The sequence below is a fragment of the Ursus americanus genome, chromosome 18 (genome assembly GCF_024610735.1).
Source record: "Ursus americanus isolate L20-20 chromosome 18, mUrsAme1.1.p, whole genome shotgun sequence".
NCBI classification, from domain to species: domain Eukaryota; kingdom Metazoa; phylum Chordata; class Mammalia; order Carnivora; family Ursidae; genus Ursus; species Ursus americanus.
In genome coordinates this window covers 9,012,348-9,030,736 of record NC_142144.1, presented here as the reverse complement: position 1 = coordinate 9,030,736, position 18,389 = coordinate 9,012,348, and the positions used below count along the sequence as shown (strand labels likewise).

The 18,389-nt window shown below is 46.9% G+C and overlaps 1 protein-coding gene across 3 annotated transcripts in view; it reads left to right on the top strand.

Annotated features, from left to right (window-relative positions):
- Positions 1 to 13,681: 13,681 nt before the first annotated feature.
- Positions 13,682 to 18,389, top strand: part of MVB12B (multivesicular body subunit 12B) — a 182,552-nt gene continuing 177,844 nt past the window's right edge. For 2 of the 3 annotated variants that reach the window (XM_045790926.2, XM_045790927.2), the window contains exon 1: positions 13,682 to 13,875. In XM_045790926.2, the coding sequence (XP_045646882.2) occupies positions 13,801 to 13,875 (75 nt within the window). In that variant the 5' untranslated portion in view covers positions 13,682 to 13,800. Of the gene's footprint in view, positions 13,876 to 14,038; positions 14,189 to 18,389 lie in introns of those variants that run through there. The other variant, XM_087869368.1, reaches the window with a different exon arrangement.

Sequence of the window (18,389 nt, the reverse complement as noted above, 5' to 3'; positions counted from 1 at the left end):
TTCTTTCCCACTCCTGCCCGGGGTTGATGGCAAGTCTGTTGTCTCTTTCATGGACCAACAGGCAGGAATTTTCCCCCAGAAGTTTTGATAGGTAGAGTTTCCGTCCTGGTCTGTTTGTAAGTATGGCCCTTTCTCATTTCCGTGACAGTTTCTTCTTGGACCCATCGTAACCCAGGATTGTCTTTTTTTTTTTTTTTTAATTATGTTATGTTAGTCACCATACAGTACATCCTTAGTTTTTGATGCAATGTGCCATGATTCATTGTTTGCATATAACACCCAGTGCACCATGCATAATGTGCCCTCCTTAATACCCATCACCAGCCTATCCCAGTCCCCCACCCCCCTCCCCTCTGAAGCCCTCAGTTTGTTTCCCAGAGTCCATAGTCTCTCATGGTTCATTCCCCCTTCTGTTTACCCCCCCTTCATTCTTCCCTTCCTTCTCCTACCAATCTCCCTGCTATTTCTTACGTTCCATAAATGAGTGAAACCATATGATAATTGTCTTTCTCTGCTTGACTTATTTCACTTAGCATAATCTCCTCCAGTCCCGTCCATATTGCTGCATATGTTGGGTAATCGTTCTTTCTGGTGGCTGAGTAATATTCCATTTTATATATGGACCACATCTTCTTTGTGACCAGCTGCTTTTCTCCCTTCTAAGCTCCCTGTTCATGCTGTCTGTCGTTTCAGCCAATAGCAGTGCCCTGCAGCTTTATTCGTGGCCTGGGTCCTCTACCACAGATTTCTTGGAGGGCAAAAGGTCCCTTGTACCTGTGGCCTTGGCTCTATTAATCTCCAGCTTTTGATAAGGAGTGTTTCCCAGCTCACGCCTTCTAACAGCAATTGCAATTTTGTCTTTGATTTTTCTTGGATTTACAAGTGCTTTGTTTCCTTCCCAAGGTTTCCTTTTTCCTCTTTATCTTTCGTTTGATTGAACAGACTTTTAGAGTGGATACTAACTAGAAAGGACAACTAGAGAGGTGTCTGGAGATGGTTTATTAAGTTGAATGTTTAAATAAATGGACGGCGCCTGACAGTCAGCACACAGGCGGGGAATCGGGTGGCCAGGTGGACCCCCTGCTCCAGGCCGCACTTAGCCATGCCACTTGGAAGCTCCAGCTCCACTAGAGGTCTTGTGGCTGCTTGCAGGAACTGGTGGCAGGAGAGCTCTGGGCAGAGTTGTCTCGGTGCCTCTTTGTCTTAGCAGGCAACCTCCCTGGGACTCCTGGCTCCCACCCGCCCCCTCCCCAAGGGCCCCCTCAACCCCAGATCCTGCTCACCGTCCTGACTCTAAGTTCCCTCTTTGTCTGGTCCCTGGGGCTCCCTCTTTCTTGGCTTCAGACTCAGCTGTGCATTTACATTTTTTTGGTTATATTTTATCTTGTATTTTCATATATGTGGAGTAGGAATGGGGATTTCCCATATTGACCCCATGCACTACATTAACTAGAAATTTCTAGCACAATTAGCTATATACCTTTGAGCAAGACATTTAACATCTCTGAACTTCAGTTTCTTCATCTATAAAATAAGGAGGTATTATAATAGGAATATCTACAAATAGGTTGTTCTAAGGATTTGGGGAGACAGGCATGCGAAGAGTTTAGCACATATGGTGCTTGGAAATAGTAGATGTCAAATAAATAGTAGGTGTTATTATTACTTCTGCTCCTGTTTTACATATAAAGATAACAGGCTCAAAGAGATTAAGTAACCTTCCTAAAGTCACATAGCTGGTCAATGGAATAAACCCCAGATGTTTGAGTCTTCCCATCCCAGGAGCCAGACATGTGAAAAAGGTCTTTAGAATGAGCCAGGCCCCAGTCACCATCTGAATACTCCCTCAGGAGAGACCCCCAAGTGAGAACACCTTGCAGAACCCAGACAGCCCCCACTTTTGTGAGCAAAAGCAAATGATCGCCATTTGCATAAGCCATTTTGGGGGGAAGGTTTGGCGCACGGCGTTGGACAACAGGACCACTGTTCAGTGGCTTAACAGGCACCGTGAACTCCCTGGGCAGACACAAGGTAACATTACTGGGGTCATTTGTTCATCCATCTACTCAGCAAATACATGTTGAGCCCCGATTCTGCCCAGGGGTCTTTGCTGGGCACCAGGGAATCGGCCGTAAACAAGACAAACAAAATGGGAAATAGACACACAATTAAATAAAAAAGAAAATACCAGGTAGTGATAAATGCCAGGGTGAAAATAAAACATGACAAGACAGAGTGACACATGGAGTCTTTTGAACTCAGGTGATCAAGGAAGCCTTCTCTGCCACCTTGAGTGGAGGTGAATGTCAAGAGTGAGAGCTGTCAGCAGCCTATTCCAAGCCAAAGAAGTGCTAGTGGAAATGCCCTTTGGTGGGAATGAGCTTGGCATGTTCGGGCATCCTTCAAAGGCCGGTGTGGCCAGTGAGTGTGGGAGAGGGACGCCAGGAGGTGTGCAGGGGCACGTGTGGGGCTTTGTAGGGCAAGGAAAGGCTAGTGGCGTTTTGTCCATATGCAAGGGGAAGGCACTGGCAGGTATTTGAGTGTCAGTCAGTGTAGGACAAGCTATACTGTGGTAACAAATAAACCCTAAAATCTCTGGTTTTCCACCAGAGGAGTTTGCTTTTCTCTTGAGTTGCAGTCAACTGTGTGTTAGGAGCATTTCCTCTCACTGGCAGCTCAGGAGCTCGGGCTGCCACCCTTTTTAGCTCCATCAGCTTGTAGCTTCCCAGTCATCTTATGTCATCTACCTAGGGACAGGTAGGAGGAGGGGAGAGGAAGGAGAAGGCACACCAGTTCTCATCCACCTCAGCCGGAAGTAATGCAGATCACTCTGCTCACTTCTCATTGGCCAGAGCTAGTCACGGGGCCATGCTAACCACAGGGAGGCTGGGGACCTAGAAGGGTTCACAGATACACCTGAGAGCGCCCAACAGTCTCTCCCACAGGGAGTAATAGACTTCAATTTGTCTTTGATTTCAAGGTGACGCTTCTCGTGCCTGCAAGACAAATGTGAACCGTGAGCAATGGGAGCCTCAGCTATGATTAGATTCTGAAATTAGAGCCCACTTCTTTCCCTTTTGAATGTGTCACTCGTGGCCCTTAATGCTGGGCAAACTTTATCTCCCGGGACCAAAAGAAAAAACAGAAAAAAAAAATACGGAAAGTTGTATCCTGAAAGGGTTCTCAGGTCAAAGCTGCAGCCAAGATTTCAAAACCAAATGTTATTTAATCAGGGAGACCCTGATTCCCAGACTTTGGGATCATGGATTCATAAGTTCCCAAACTAATTCAGAAAGCAACAAAAGTTATTTTGTCTCGTAAGTACCTACTGTCACTTTATTTCATGAAATAAAGAGCATTTTAATATTTATACATCAGAAGGAAGTAATAGCACAATGAAGAACATTCCTTTCATAGAAAAGACCGTTGACAGCTTTGCACAGATCATACACACGCGTGTGCATAGTCGCACGAGCCCACTATGCACAGATAACGTACGTGAGCTGGCTTCCCGGAATCGCCCGCGAGAACCTTTCATCGTCATTAAATAAGTGAATTTGCGCCATGACCTGCTGTGGAACGGATTCGAGGTGCCTGTGTGAGAAGAGGCTTGAGGCAGATCACCACTTCGCATTCAAAGAATCGCCCTCAAAACTTTCAGTCTGGGACACACTTGAAGTCACTGTCTGTCTTCTTTTGCTGTGATGCCCCCCGCAGTTGGTAGCCATACAGGCCTCTTATTGTAATAACTGTTTACCCGTTTGAGAGTCTTTCCTCTTAGAGCTCCTGAGATGAATTTTGTGCTTACCCTGTGTCCTAAATTTTAAGCCAGAGCATTCTCAGTGTTGCGCTCGTATTCAGTGTGTCCGGCCGTTTTCCTGTGATGTCTGTCTGCCACTTACAGACAGCAGTGCAGTTCTGCTTATATAAAGCCACGTTGTCTTTAGTTTTCACATTCCCTACTTGCATTTCCTGCCTCATTGACAAGCACTGGTCCATGAACGATATTTGGAGGCTACAGGGCTGAGCGAGCAGCAGCAGCCAAGGTCTGGAGCCAAACACAGAGGTTTAGGAACCAGGATGCCACGGGCCAAGGGTGGCCACACAGGCAAAGGGCAGAAGTCTGGGTGAATGCACAAGGAGCAAGCATACGCCCCGGTGATTGGGGACAGGCCAGGGAGGGACCTGCAGGGTGAGCTGAGGGACTAGAGATCCTTCGTGAGGACCTCCAGGAGCTGGCTGGATCCCACCTGCTTCTCCAGTCTTACCTCACCCAGCCCCCTCCAGTCAGATTGACCACCCCCCCGGACCCCCCTATCCACACAAGACCTCCCTTCTCCAACTTTTGTGCCCTTTGCACACGTCCTTTCTGCCTAGAGCACCTCCTTCCCGTGCCCCCCTTTTCCTGCCTGGCCAACTTGTATGCATACTTCCAATGGAATGTGCTCTGCCTTCTTCCACACAGAGAAAAAGAAACTTGGCCTTCAACGGACATACCTCCTTTATCCCCTGAGCCTTGAGGGAGCCAAGAAAGACAGGAGGCAAAGATGGCTCCCAGGTTTTTGGCTGAGCACCTGGAAAGGTGTAGTTTCTAACAAGTGAGATGGGGCAGGTGGAGGGAGGAGTGGGTTTGGAAGGTACAACCAGGAGCTGGGTTCTAGAAGTAGTGTTAACGTGGGAGATGCCCACTGGACATTCACACGGGCATGTCATGTAGGCTGTGGGATAAAAAATGTTTGCAGTTCAGGGAGGAGGATCAAGCTAGAGACAGAGTTGGGAGCCCCCAGTACAGGCTGGTGTGTAAAACTGTTTATTTGGATATGAGATTCTGGGGGATAGATGTCTTTCAGCTGCTGTCCTTCATCCTGGGATGGCTGGTCCTTCCAGCAGGCCCTGGCCCACCACTTAACTTCATCCTCACCCCTCTGGCCACCTACCCTTCACAACAGCTCCAGTCACCCCTCACCTTCCTCCCTACTGTGTGTATTCCCACAGCTTTCCTCCTTTGCCTGCCCGGTGAGTGCTCCTCATTCTTTAAGAACCCGTGTACGTCCTTTTTCTCTGTAGCCTCTTCCTGGAAGAATGAGTGTTTCTTTTCTCACTATTACAACAGGACTTCGACCGTTTGTATAGATACCCTTGGGCAGATTGCTTCACACTATAATGTAATACCGGTTTTGCTGATAAGTATTTTAGAAGATTACCCGATGTGTTTTCTCCATGGTAATTTCTTCTAGCACCTCAACCCGAGCCTCTTCCCTCCTTAAAATCTCTTTCCCAAGGCTTAGTTCTTTAGGGAAGAAATGATATAAGGTAAAACCAAGAAAACCAAACAACAAAAACAAAGGGTAACCTCTTGGCTTTGAAGTCTCCAATTTCACTACTAAAAATCCATGGCTTCAAGAGAATAAGAAGATAAACTACAGATTAGGAGAAATATTTGCGGACAACAGTGCCTAGCACGTGGGTAAATAGATCTGACCCTCCCTTGTGTCCAGCTTTTTTGGTCCAGGGTAGACCTGACCATTAGTGGGCCCTTCAGATTCTCTCCCCCTAAGTCTGGAAGTAGAGCTTGGAGACACTTGCCTGTGTCTCAGGTCACTGGAACTGCGTGCTACATGGCGGATTGAGGGTACCGTGATAGCACCCACATTAGCCTGTGAACAGGGAGAAGAGAAAAGCGGTCTTTTAGAGAGGGTGAAGAACAGAGGCAGACACACAGGGAGGAGTTACAGGAGGAAATGTGACCCTGGAAAAGCCCCAGAATTTTCCTGCCTTGTGACAGCTTCCTTGAGAATCCCCATTTATTCCACGAATTCTCTTTTCTTGCCTAAGCTAGAATGCATTTCTATTGCTGACAACCAGATGATTGTTACCAACAAAATCTAAATCTCCTCCAGACTGTGTGCATCTTTTTTTTTTTTTTAGTTTTTTTTTAAGATTTTATTTATTTATTTGACACAGAGAGAAAGAGTGCGCTCACAAGCAGGGGGAGTGGCAGGCCGAGGGAGAGGGAGAAGCAGGCTCCCCGCCAAGCAGGGAGCCTGATGTGGGGCTTAATCCTGGGGTCCCAGGATCATGACCTGAGCCAAAGGCAGATGCTTAACCGACTAAGCCACGCAGGCACCCCCCTTTTTTAAAGATTTTATTTAATTATTTGAGAGAGAGAGAGCATGAGCAGGGTGGAGGGGCAGAGGGAGAGGGAGAGGCAGGCTCCCTACTGAGCAGGGAGCCTGACACGGGGCTGGATTCCAGGACTCTGGGACCATAACCTGAGCTGAAGGCAGACGCTTAACCCACTGAGCCACCCAGATACATCTGGAGGGCAAAACGAACTCTACATCCAGAAGCCTGGCCAGGCCTCTCAGTGAGGGATTGAAGGAACAACCACTCTCCATGGAAGAGTAGGACTCCATTCAACAGAATGTTCTCCAGGACTCTGGGAATCCTGTTCAAGGGTTCTTCATAGCGAAGCTAGAATCATTCAATTTGGAATTTGGTGCCTCTGACCCCCACTTACCACAGTGAGACTTAGGAAGCCCCCATTTCCATCGTTGTCATACGTGGATCATGATCCCTGTGTCATGGGATCCATGTCGGTGTTGAGGGAAACGATTTATGCAGAAGGGTCGAACCCAGCGCGTGGCACAGGGGAAATGCCTGTGAATGGAAATTATCGTGATTTCTAACTGCCGTTGAGAATGACACTAGTCATTAGAGAACTATTTGTTGAGTACCTGCTGTGTCCTGGAGTGGCGAAAAGAGAGACAAGAGTCCTAAGGTGCCTGCCCTCCTGAAGTCTACAGTCTAAAGAAAAGGGAGCTGCCCTCTTGGTGCCAGCTCTTCGGAGCAAGCTGCCCTTGACTGGGAAGGGTATCGAAAGAATCACAATTTGGGTCTGTCATCATGTGGTGTCTCTGTATAGTGAAAGCAGTTCTGCGCATGGTTATGGTTTCTGAGTTTCAGCAGCACTCTTTGTGGTCGTTCTGTGTTTCTGTTTCATATCCTTCCAGTCAAACTCTGTGAAAGAGAGCCGGCCCCCTTTGCACACCTGTCCCGCAACACGTCCATCCCACCTGCCTGCCTTCTGCTCCTACGAGCACGTGTGTTCAGTCTGAGAGCATGGACCAGATCAGCAACTGTGCAGATCAGGGCAAAGTTCTGTTTTAGCCAGCAAGACTGCGACGTGATGAGATTTCACCTCGCTCTCCTAAGGCGGAATCAATCCGTTCTAGTTCCCACTGATCAATACCAGAAAGTAGCCTGAGGAGTAACGATGTATTTATTAATTGGGGGAGCTTTACGGGGCAGGGGGCAAACAGGACAGAAGTGAGCGGTGGCGATCTCAGGTTCAGGAGGCTGGCCAGGGTGGTGTTTGGCTTGCGTGGGCAGGGCCTTCTAAGCAGCAAGGGCCTGCTCTCCAAACTGTTGGCCGAACTTCATTGAACACCCTTTGGCATCTCATCGTGTCGGACATATGCTGACTTTTTTCTTCCCTGATTATATTCATTATTAAAATTGTGAAAAATCTTAATTGCCTTCCTCCCTGATAAGGACACTGATTGTTTTTGATCTTATTGTAATCTTTTTCCAGATGTGTTGGAGTAGAATTAACATATACATTGTGTAAGCTTAAGGTATACAACATGATGATTTGATACACATACGTGTTATGAAATGGTCACACATTGGAAGGTTGGTTAACACACCCATCACCTCGCGTAGTTAGCATTTGCGTGTTTAGTGAGAACTTTTAAGATCTACTCTCTTCGCCACTTTTCAGTATGTGGTACGGTGTAGTTAACTGCAGTCACCACGCTGTACGTTAGATCCCCAGAACTTGTTCATCTCGTAACTGGACGTTTGTACCCTTTGACCACCTTCACCCCTCTCCCACCCCTGGTGCCTCTGGCAACCACCCACCCATCTACTCTGTTTCTCTCAGGTTTGTTTGTTAGATTCCTCGTGTAGATGAGCTTATCCAGTATTTGTCTTTCTCTGTCTGATTTATTTCACTTAGCATATTGTCCTCATGGTTCACCCGCGTTGTCACAATGGCAGGATTTCCTTCTTTTTAATGGCTGAATAGTATTCCTGCGTGTGTGTGTGTGTGTGTGTGTGTGTGTCTGTGTACCTCAAACTTTCTTTATCCATTCATCCCTCAAAAGACACTTGTGCTGTTTCCATGTCTTGGCTATTGTAAATAATGCGGCAGTGAACATAGGAGTGCAGGTGTCTCTTTGAGATCTTATTTTCATCTCCTTTGGGCATATACCTAGAAGTGGGATTGCTGGATCACGTGGTAGTTCTATTTTTAATTTTCTGAGGAACTTCCACACTGTTTTCCAGGGGAACAGTGATTTTAAACGGCATGTCAGTATGACCAGCCGCAGGAGGTGACCATGATTGACAAAGCCAGTTTCCCAGCCTCCCTTACAGTTAGGATGGCCATGTGACCCATTTCTGGCTCTTGGAGTCTTACCAGATCTGCTGCGGGATTCCTGGGAGAGATTTTGCTCCCCACCTGCTTTCATGCGGTGAAAGAGGAGGCCGTGACATCTGAAGCTGGAGGAGCCATTCTGTGCCCATGAGGTAACAAGTGCAGACATAAAAGACAACCACCTGCGATGTCAGCAAAGGCTAGAAGGACGGGTGTTCTTAATGTCTTCATTCTCTTATAGCAGGGAGACTGAAGGTAGATGACTTCTGGCTGACAAAATAAATGCCCATTGTTCAAGCTACTCTTGGTTGGGTGTTCTGTGATTTGTGTCCATATTCTTAAGATGCTAAAATATAGATATAGATAGGCTAAAATAGAAAACGAAAGTCTCTCTCCTCCCCCTAGAGATAGCCACTGTTAAACGACTAAGGTTTGGTATACGTTTTCCAAGTCTCAAATGCATTTTAATACATATAAATATTCATAAATACATATAAAATTAACAGGCTCATAGAATAATATGCATTCTGTTCTATACCCTGTTTTGGTTTATTTTCTTACTTAACAAAATTCCATGGTATATTTCTATGTCAGTACAGCTTTCTTTTTTTAATGACTCAGTCTTCTATTGCTAGTCATTTAGGATATATCCAATATTTTCTCATTATAAGCAATGCTGAAATAATTATCCTTGAACATACATCTGTGTGCACTTGCCTGATTGTTTGCTCTGGATAATTATTAGACATGGACAGAGGGTATGCACATATTAAATGTTGACACATCTATGTATTAAACAAATGTTTATTGAGGGGCTAGTACATGGGGCACGTTTATGCTTGATGAACAGATACCATGGTGGAGTTTTTAGTCTGGTGGGGAGACTGAGAATTGAACAGGTAAACACATAGTTAATAGTTACATATTGTGATGAGTGGTAAGTGGGAAATGAACATATGTGGTGTGAATACAATATGAAGCTACTTAGATGACCAGCAAAGACCTCCAAGGAGGTGACATTTAGCTGAGTGTTTAAGGATGAGAAAGGACCCAGGCCCTGTAAAGATGGCGAGGAGGAATGCTCTAGGTGAAATCCCCCAGGGAAGAAAGAGCTTTCCTATTTAAATATCTAAAAAGAAACCAGTATGGGTAGAGCAGCTGAGAAGATGGAGAGGCAGGCAAGGTCCAGAGAGCAAGAGATGTGGTCAGTTGTGTTGTGCTGGAGCATTTGAGTTTATTTTTTGGAAAATCACTGGAGGGCTTTAAGAAAGAAGTGACTTGCTGTTGTTTTATTATTATTATTATTATTATTTATTTTTAATGATCACTCTGGTCTATGTTTTCCATTGTTTGAATGGAGGCAAAGCCAGGAGACCAGTAAGGATGTTATTGAAGTGATTTGGGCAAGATAATATGGCTTGGAGTGGAGAGGAATATACGAATGAATCAGTGGGCAGAAACAAACCATTGATAAACAGGGAACTCAATATATGATAAAAAGTGTGTATTCCTACACTGGTGCCCACAATTTTATTTACTGAAGTTTTAAGTCATATTTTATTATTATTTTTAAAGATTTATTTATTTTAGAGAGGGCGGAGGGGGGAAGGAGAGAGAATCTTAAGCAGACTCCCCACTGAGCTCAGAGCCCAGCAAGGAACTTGATTCTAGGACCCTGAGATCATGACCTGAGCCAAAATCAAAAGTCAGACCCTCAACCGACTGAGCCACCCAGGTGCCCGTATGTTATATTTTAATATGTTAGATAACCAGTATTACTGCTCTAACAGATATTTATTTATTTATTTGTTTTTATTTATTTATTTATTTTATTTATTTATTTTTTTTAAAGATTTTATTTATTTATTTGACAGAGATAGAGACAGCCAGCGAGAGAGGGAACACAGCAGGGGGAGTGGGAGAGGAAGAAGCAGGCTCCCAGTGGAGGAGCCCGATGTGGGACTCGATCCCGGTACGCCGGGATCACGCCCTGAGCCGAAGGCAGACGCTTTAACGACTGCGCTACCCAGGCGCCCCTCTAACAGATATTTAAATATAAGTTACTATATTAATTTATGATATAAAATATATAATATAAAATATAAGTTATAATTTAAGTTTCACGTTATATTTTATATTCATATTAATATAAATATGATAAATTTACTATAACACTATTATCCAATTTAAAATTTTTTCTGCATATTTTCCCATATTTATTTCTCAAAATCAATTTTAAAATAGTTTTGTCATGTTCCATTGCACCACATCCCCCAAATCATATTGGTTCTTTGATTTGGATTCCACTAAATTTATAAATTGAGTTAGGGGAGATATGACATCTTTGCAATACTGAGACTTCTTCCCCAGGGATTTATTATGTTTTTCCTTTTATTAAGGACTTCTTTTATGTTTTTCAGTAAGGTTTTATAGTTTTCTTTCTATGGGCCTTGCCATTTCTTGTTAATGTTAAGCCCAGCTATATGTGAATATAATTTTCTTTTAAAAAATCACACTTTCTAAATAGAAATCACTGGTATGGTTAGTGCTGTATTTAGGGGATCCTATAAGTAATACATCTCTCCCTCTTCTGAATTTGAAAAAAACTGAGGCATAGATATAGGAAAGAGACATAGGAGATAAAAGTCCTGGAAATTGACAGGAAAATAGTTTTTTATCTGTAGCCAAGTTGACTTGCTATAATTTTTCTCCCTGAATTGAAGAGATTTACCTCTATAGTAGCTGGACAATAGTATCTCTCTGCACAAGAAACAGGTCCACTTGCCACATGGTAGGAGAACACATAAAAATATTTGCTCTCTGCAATCAGCCAAAGCCTAGAAGAACACAGAAGTTTCTCTCTATGGAAAGGAAGTCTTTTCCCTTCACATTTAGAAAAGACATTGATTTGGTGTTTATCTTATAACTAGCCATTTCACCAAAATCTTTAAGATTTTTGGCTGATTCTCTTCAATTTTTATTTTTAAGTACACACTTAAATGATGAACAGGTAATGACAATTTTGTCTCTTCCTTTCTAATATTTGTTTCTTATTTATTTTTCTTATCTTATTGCATTGGCATTAGTTTCTAGCAGCTATGGCAGGCATTCTAGTTTTGTTTCTGACTTAAATGAGAATACCTTTAGTGTTTCCCCATAAAATATGTTTGTTGATGGCTTCTGATAAACTTTATCAGGTTAAGAAGTTTAAATTTTCTTCCTAGTTTACTAAGAGGTTTTAAAAATTTATAAGTACTTGGTGTTGAAGTTTACCAAATACTTTTAAAGCATCTGTCTTGTTGAAATACCCTGTGATTTATTTTTCTTTAACAATGCACTCGATTTATAGACTCTCTGATGGTGAATTATTCTTGCACTTTTGGAATAAATCTTGCTTGATGATAGTGGATTTTGACTTGTTTTATATCAAGTTGGATTCAAATTGCTAAAATTTTGTTTAGTAGCTTTACAACTACTATATACTTATGTGTGTTGGTCTATAGTAGTGATTCACATATTAGAGATAATTGGTGAACTTTCAAAAGGTGGTCCTGGCTCAGATGAGTTTGAGAAATGCCAGGTTAAAAAGTTTCTTTATCCCTGGACTTCACAGAGACTTTAATATACAAATACTTATTGCAATTCTCCAAAAGTTAGACTATAAATGTTAGTACTTTCTCAAGTTATTTGACTATAAAACCTCTTTTGCAAATAACCCATATTAAATTATCTCGACACTAGTGTTCTACACTGATCTGCAGTTCTCCTTTTTGGTGTAATCTCTGACAGATTTTGGTATCAGAGTTATGATAAATTTGGGAAGTAAAATGGAATGTTTTTCCTTTTTTTCTTCTTCTTCTGTGTAACAGTTTAACTAACATAGGGATTATCTGTCCCCTAATGGTTTGAAGGAACTTGTCTGTAAAACCATCTGAACCAGTGGCATTTCTGAGTAAGACAGACACTTGGAATGCACACACTTGCCTGGCTTCCCCACAGGACATTTTCCCCAACAGCCAGTTCTGCTTAGAAAAGCCTAGAATGTGTGAAAATTAGACTTGATGTATTAGCAAATTGATGCCAATCACTCTTGCATGGTCCTCAGCTCTAAAAGCTCCATCCAGTCTTCTGACCACAGTTCTTTCAAATAGCAGGCCAGCCTCTTTCTGGGAATGCCTTTCTGGGGCTGTGTAGGACATTTTTGGTTAAAGGTACACAGTGTGCTCCTGTCTGTGGTCCCAGCCATTCTAGCTGAGAGTCAAGCTCTGGACCCCACTCCTCATCCAGCTTCATCTTACCCTCTGGCCTGTACCTTTTCCCAAGGACTGTAGGACCTCACTTCTGTAAACTTCTCCCTCTAGATGCTCCCCTCGAGGGCAGTCACGTAACCCTGGTTCTGGGCCTCTATAAGTGGATCATTTGCCCAGCATAAAGGGGAGGCAGAGAATTGCTGAGAGATTGGGGTCATTTTGAGAGGTCTGTTATTAGTGGGGTCTGAGACCTGGCGAAGCTTGGTTTGGGTCACTTGAGACAGAGGGGTCTCCCGAACTGGAGTGAGCGGAGTTGAAGGAATGGCCTGATGTTCACTAAAGCCTAGGGGGGGCGGGTGTCCCTGCAAGAGGCGTGTGTGTGTGTGTGTGTGTGTGTGTGTGTGTGTGTGTGTCTGTGAGAAGGAATGGCCTGATGTTCACTAAAGCCTGGGGGAGGGGGGGGGCGGGTGTTCCTGCAAGAGGTGTGTGTGTGTGTGTGTGTGTGTGTGTGTGTGTGTGTGTGTGTGTGTGGTGTTCATCCAGGCGCCAAGAGGCCTGGGGGCGTCCAGGGTTCTTAGGCTGTGCTGAAGGGCTGATTCAGTGAGGCCTAGGAGAGCTGAGTGGGCTGCGGGGCCCTGCAAGAGACCAACTTGGCGGAGGGGATAACCAGTGCCCAGGCTCCAAGAGGCCTGCGGCTCGCGGGGCTCAGAGGCCGGGCGGGGGGCCTCCTGCGGATTCGGGGAGGCCGGGCCGGGGGCTAGCGGGCTGAGCCGTGGGGGAGGCCGGGGGGAGGCGGGGTGCCGGCCGGGGCGGCGGCGGCGGCGGCGCGGGCTCCGGACGCTAGGGCTCCCGTTCCCTCCTCCCGCCCGAGCCAGCCTCGGGCGCCCGGCGCCTGCCCCGGAGCCAGCGCCAGAGCCGGGAGGCCTGGAGCCCGGCCCGCCGCCGCGGCCCGCCGAGGGAGCCGCCGCCGCCGTTGTCCGCCGCCGCCGCCAGGCCGCGCCCCGCCCCTGCCGCCGCCGCCGCCGCTCCCCGGTGAGGCTCGCGCTCGAGCTGCGGCGCCGGCCCCGCCGCCTGGGCCCCGGGCCCGGCCCCTCCCGCGCCGCCCGGGCGATGAGAAGCTGCTTCTGCGTGAGACGGAGCCGGGACCCGCCGCCGCCGCAGCCGCCGCCGCCCCAGCGGGGAACAGTTAAGTGAGGCCGGGCGGGGCGGGCGCCGCGGAGGCTCGGTCGAGCCGGCCCTGCTGCCCCGGCGGGCGGGCGGGCAGGCGGGCTGGCGCGGGCCCCGGGCCGAGGGGAGGGCGGGCGGGCGGAGCCGGGCCGCGCCGAGGCCTGCGGGCTCCGTGCCCGGCCCACCACGGGGACAGGCCCGGCGGCCTCCGCCCGAGCCCGCGCGCGCGCCGCGGCTTCTCGAACAGCGGCTTGGCCTTGCGACCGGCAGGCGGGAGGGAGCCCAGGGACCCGAATGCCAGCCGTGCTCCCCGGCCCCCTAGGCCGGACAGGTGAGGGCCCCCGAGAGCCACCCCAGCCTGGGTAGGCGGTGAGGCGGCCCACCTGTGCCCAGGCCGCTGCGGCCACCTGCACAGGCTGGGGACAGTCGTTTCACTGGCCCAGCCTGGGGTCCAGCTCTCTGTGGTCACGTGGGCGCAGACCAGCTTGCACCTGAGCCTTGAGCATCATCTGGGGTGCGGCCTCGTCTGTGACCTGGACACAGCAGACAGGACACCCAAATGCCAGGGCACCTGTCTAAAGGTGAGGTGCCCGGCTTGGGCACCCAAGACCCAGAGTGCCCGTCCTGGAAGTGTGGTGGGTGTGTTGATGAGCACCCCATAAGGACTGCAGCCTAAGTGAGGCTCAGGGGTAGGAGCTGGGACAAGAGCTATGGCTGGGCACCAGGGGACATCAGATACCCGGCGACAGGCCCAGGTGAAGAGGGCAGACCTATGAGCATCTTTGTCCTCTTTGTCACCAACAGACAACTCTTCCTAAATTATCAGCCTTTCTCACTACTAAAGATGTGACTCTTCTGTCCCCTGCCTCTCAGCAGCCTCTTCAGCAAGCAACAGAGGAAGGCCCCAGGAAGGCAAAAGGCAAATGGCTGTTGCCCCTTCTCTGCTCCCCGCCCCCACCCAAGAACCAGCGCCCACTCAGATTTCTGCCACAAAAGCTACAACAGGCCAGCGACTCTTTAGGGGCCTTTGTCTCTGGTGGTTCTTTCTCAGTATAATCTCATCGTACATTTCTCGACAGCTGGCTGGATTTCATCTCATTTTAACGGGGGGAAAAGAGTCTTATCAGCTGCACCAGAGAAGCTTTAGAAAGGTTAGAGGATGTGCTCTGCAGAAACCCAGACAAACCAAAAAGCTCAGGGTACTCAGAAGGTTAGTTACAGGACACGGGACACCTTTCTTGTTCACTGGAAATTGTTGTGGCACTTTGAGATACTGGGCCATGGAGAGAATATTTAAATGGGGCCTCTGAGAGATGGGACCTCTGCTGGGATCTGGGCATCAAGTCCCACGTGAAGCAGTTGATTGGTTTATTTGAGCCCAGAATCATCTTTTCTGATCAACATTTTTTGTTCCTTCCTCCTAGCTCTTAGGCCACACTCCTGATTTATGCTGAAGGCATCTCCCTGCCTGCCTCCATCTCACTGGCGGGCTTTCCCCACTTCTAGCGGCAACAGTGCACCATGGTTAAATGCAAGGACTTTAGAGTTAGACCGTAGCTGAAACCTTGGCTTTCCTACTTACTTTGTGTTCTTGTGTACGTTAATGAAATTTTCTGAGCCTCAGTTTCCTCATCTGTAGAGTGAGGCTAATATCTGTCTCATAGGATTACGGTGAGCAGTGAATCAAATATTGCAAGAGAAGCATTTAGCTCTGTGTCTGCCATAGGGCAAGTGATCAGTAAAAGTTAGTGATTATTATAAAGTGTTTGTTAACTTATTAATCAGAAGAGTAACTTCGTTTTTACTTTTTCTTTAGAGTGTGTTTGTGTTTCTGGTTATTATTTAGCTCTCCTTAGGACAACTAGGAGGGGCTCATAGAGTAAGAAGAACACGGGGCTTGGATTTAGGGGTTTGGATTTGAATCTCAGTCTACTTCCTGCCATCCCAGTGACCCTAGGCAGGTCATGGAACCTCATGGAAACTTTCTTCTTCTTCTTCTTCTTCTTCTTCTTCTTCTTCTTCTCCTTCTCCTTCTCCTTCTCCTTCTCCTTCCTCCTTCCTCCTTCCTCCTTCCTCCTTCCTCCTTCCTCCTTCCTCCTTCCTCCTTCCTCCTTCCATCTTCTCTTTTTAAATATTTTATTTATTCATTTGAGAGAGAGAGAGAGAACACAAGCAGGGGGAGAGGGAGAGGGAGAAACAGATACCCTACTGACCATCTTCTCTTTTTAAATATTTTATTTATTCATTTGAGAGAGAGAGAGAGAACACAAGCAGGGGGAGAGGGAGAGGGAGAAACAGATACCCTACTGAGCTGGGAGCCCGACATGGGGCTCAATCCCAGGACCTGGAGATCGTGACCTGATCCAGAGGCAGACGCTTAACCATGTGAGCCAGCCAGGTGCCCCTCACAGAACCTTTCTGAATCCCGATTTCCTTCTGTGTGAAAGTGGCTTGAGAATATAACCTACTCAGGAGGCTGAATGAGTTGATGGATGTGAATGCGGGTGGCACTGCGGAGGAAGTGGGGGAGTCCTCACTAAATTTAGGTGGAAGCCAGAGGCAGACCCTGGTTTTCTGGGTTAGACAGTTTGGAGTGGGGAGGGGTTATAAGAAAAAAAAAACATTTTGTACATTTTACAAAACCACCTGACCATGTGAACACATGGCTGGGTTCCCTTCCCAGGACCTTGGAAGGGGTGAGGGGCGGGGATGGTCGAAGGTTCATTGCTATTCGTTTCATAGCAGATCTGCCTCTGGGGGAGTCCGAATCCAAAAGTCGTGGGCCCCTCTGCCTTAGCAGGTCAGAAGTGCTCCGTGCTTCGTGCTCAAAGAGCGACATCCTTTGCCACACTGGAAAGTAATGATGGAGTTGGAGCCAAGCATGGGAAATGTCAAAGGTGCTATTATGATGATGAAGATAACAAATGACTACATGGCCGATGTGGTGGGCTGAGAACACTGTATTTAGTTGGTTGCGGTTGAATGAGCAGAGTCTCCTTTGCTGGTTGGGTTGTGGGAGGGGAGGCCTGGGGTCCTTGAATGAGCTGCCTCTCTCAGGCTGTTCTTGTTTTCTCTGAGGCCCTCCCTGGCCAATGTTTTACTGGCCCCACTGGCTCTCGTTGGCCTTCTGCTTGCGGCTGCCCTTGAGGATTGTGGTTTCCCTGCGTCGTCTGCACTGTTTGCGGTGGGGTTGCCTGTGTTCGCTCTCCTCCGCTCTGCTACGTGGGAGGCAGAGCCCCTGCAGGCTGTACTTGACATTACCTCCCTTGTTGGGGACATCCTGTGGGCACGTGTTTGGTTTACCTGACACACTTCTGGTGGGATGTGGAGCTTGTACAGGCTGAAATGTGAGAGGCCCATGGGCCTGGAGCCGAGGGGTCACATACTCAAGCTTTGTAGCTCCTACTTCCCCGAGGACCAAAGGACCATCTTGTCAGGCTGTGGCTAGAATCAACATGAGATGTTTCTATACACACACACACACACACACACACACAAAGTTTGTGTGTGTGTGTGTGTTTTGAACAGATACTGATCAGCAAAGCAAAATATTCAAAAGAATATTCCTTGATCCTTTAGAACCAGAGCAGGATAAATGAATTCTTAGTGTGCTAAATATCTCTAAGATGTTTATGAAAAGGCAGATTCCAGGGCCTCACACCCAGACCTTCGATCAGAATATCTGGGGGAAGGGGCCCCAGAATGTTTGTGTTTAGTAAGAACCTTGGGTTGTACTTCTGCTTACTGGAACTCAGAAACCACAGTTGTAGATGCCTTTTTGAAATTGTAAGACACACAGAACATAAAATGTACCACCCTGATCATCTTCAGGTGCACAAACCAGTGGCATTAAGGACATTCACATCGTCACACAGCTAATCTCTGGAACTTTTTCATCTTGCAAAACTCTACACTCATTAAACAGCTTCCATTTTCCCTCCTCCAGGCTCCGGCGGCCACCATGCTACTTTCTGTTTCTGTGTGAATTTGACTAATCTAGGGGCCTCATGTATGTGGAATTGTATAGTGTCTGTCTTTCTATGACTGGCTTATTTCACTCCACATAATGTCTTCAGGGTTCGTTCACTTTGTAGTATGTGCCAGACTTTCCTTTTTAAGCTGAATAGTATTCTACTGCGTGTATATACCCATCTTGCTTATCCATATCTGTGGACACTTGGGTTGCTTCTACTTCTCTGCTCTTGGGAATAACACCACTGTGAACACGGATGTACAGATATCTTTTCAAGACCCTGTCTTCAGTTCTTTTGGGGACATACCCAGGAATGGAATTGCCAGACCCTATAGTAATTCTATTTTTAATTTTTTGAGGAATCCCCATACGGTCTTCCACAGTGGCTGTGTTTCCATTTCCACCAGCAGTGCACCAGGATTCCAGTTTTCCAGTCCCCACCAACACTAATTTTTTAGCTTTTGATAGTGGCCATCCCGATGGGTATGAGGTGACAGCTCGTTGTGATTTGGGTGTGCGTTTCCCTAGTGATCAGTGATGTTGAACATCTTTTCATATG